Below are 310 nucleotides of genomic sequence, written 5' to 3'. Positions count from 1 at the left end.
CCCCCGGTGAGGTGGGGCAGGGGGCCACAGCCTGCGCTGGGGCAGGGCACAGGTCCACGAGGCAGCTCAGGGACCCACTCAGGCCCCTCCTTACCTCTTCTTGTGCACCTTGGACCTGAAGTGCTCCTTCATGCTGGTCAGGTCCACGAAGTAACGCCTGGGGAGGGGGGGAAGAGGCTGGGGGTCAGCGGGCTCTGAGATGGCAGCGGGGCTGGGGAGAGCCCTTCCGAGGGTCTTCCCACACTCCTGGGGCCAGTTCCCCACGGACCACAGTGCCTCCCGAGACAAGACCAAGCTCCCCCCAGGGGCC

At 68.1% G+C, this 310-nt stretch overlaps 1 protein-coding gene across 1 annotated transcript in view; it reads right to left on the bottom strand.

The window, feature by feature from the left end:
• Nucleotides 1–157, bottom strand: part of ZNF593 (zinc finger protein 593) — a gene marked incomplete at its 5' end in the record, with an annotated part of 527 nt that extends 370 nt beyond the window's left edge. Inside the window, one exon of the mRNA XM_010297367.1 lies at nt 95–157. Coding sequence (XP_010295669.1) covers nt 95–157 — 63 coding nt within the window. The remainder of the gene's footprint in view (nt 1–94) is intronic.
• Between the last annotated feature and the right edge of the window lie 153 nt (nt 158–310).

Source organism: Phaethon lepturus, unplaced genomic scaffold (genome assembly GCF_000687285.1).
Source record: "Phaethon lepturus isolate BGI_N335 unplaced genomic scaffold, ASM68728v1 scaffold40170, whole genome shotgun sequence".
Lineage (NCBI taxonomy): Eukaryota > Metazoa > Chordata > Aves > Phaethontiformes > Phaethontidae > Phaethon > Phaethon lepturus.
The sequence above is the reverse complement of the archived record's forward strand: the minus strand, read 5'-3'. Positions and strand labels throughout refer to the sequence as shown.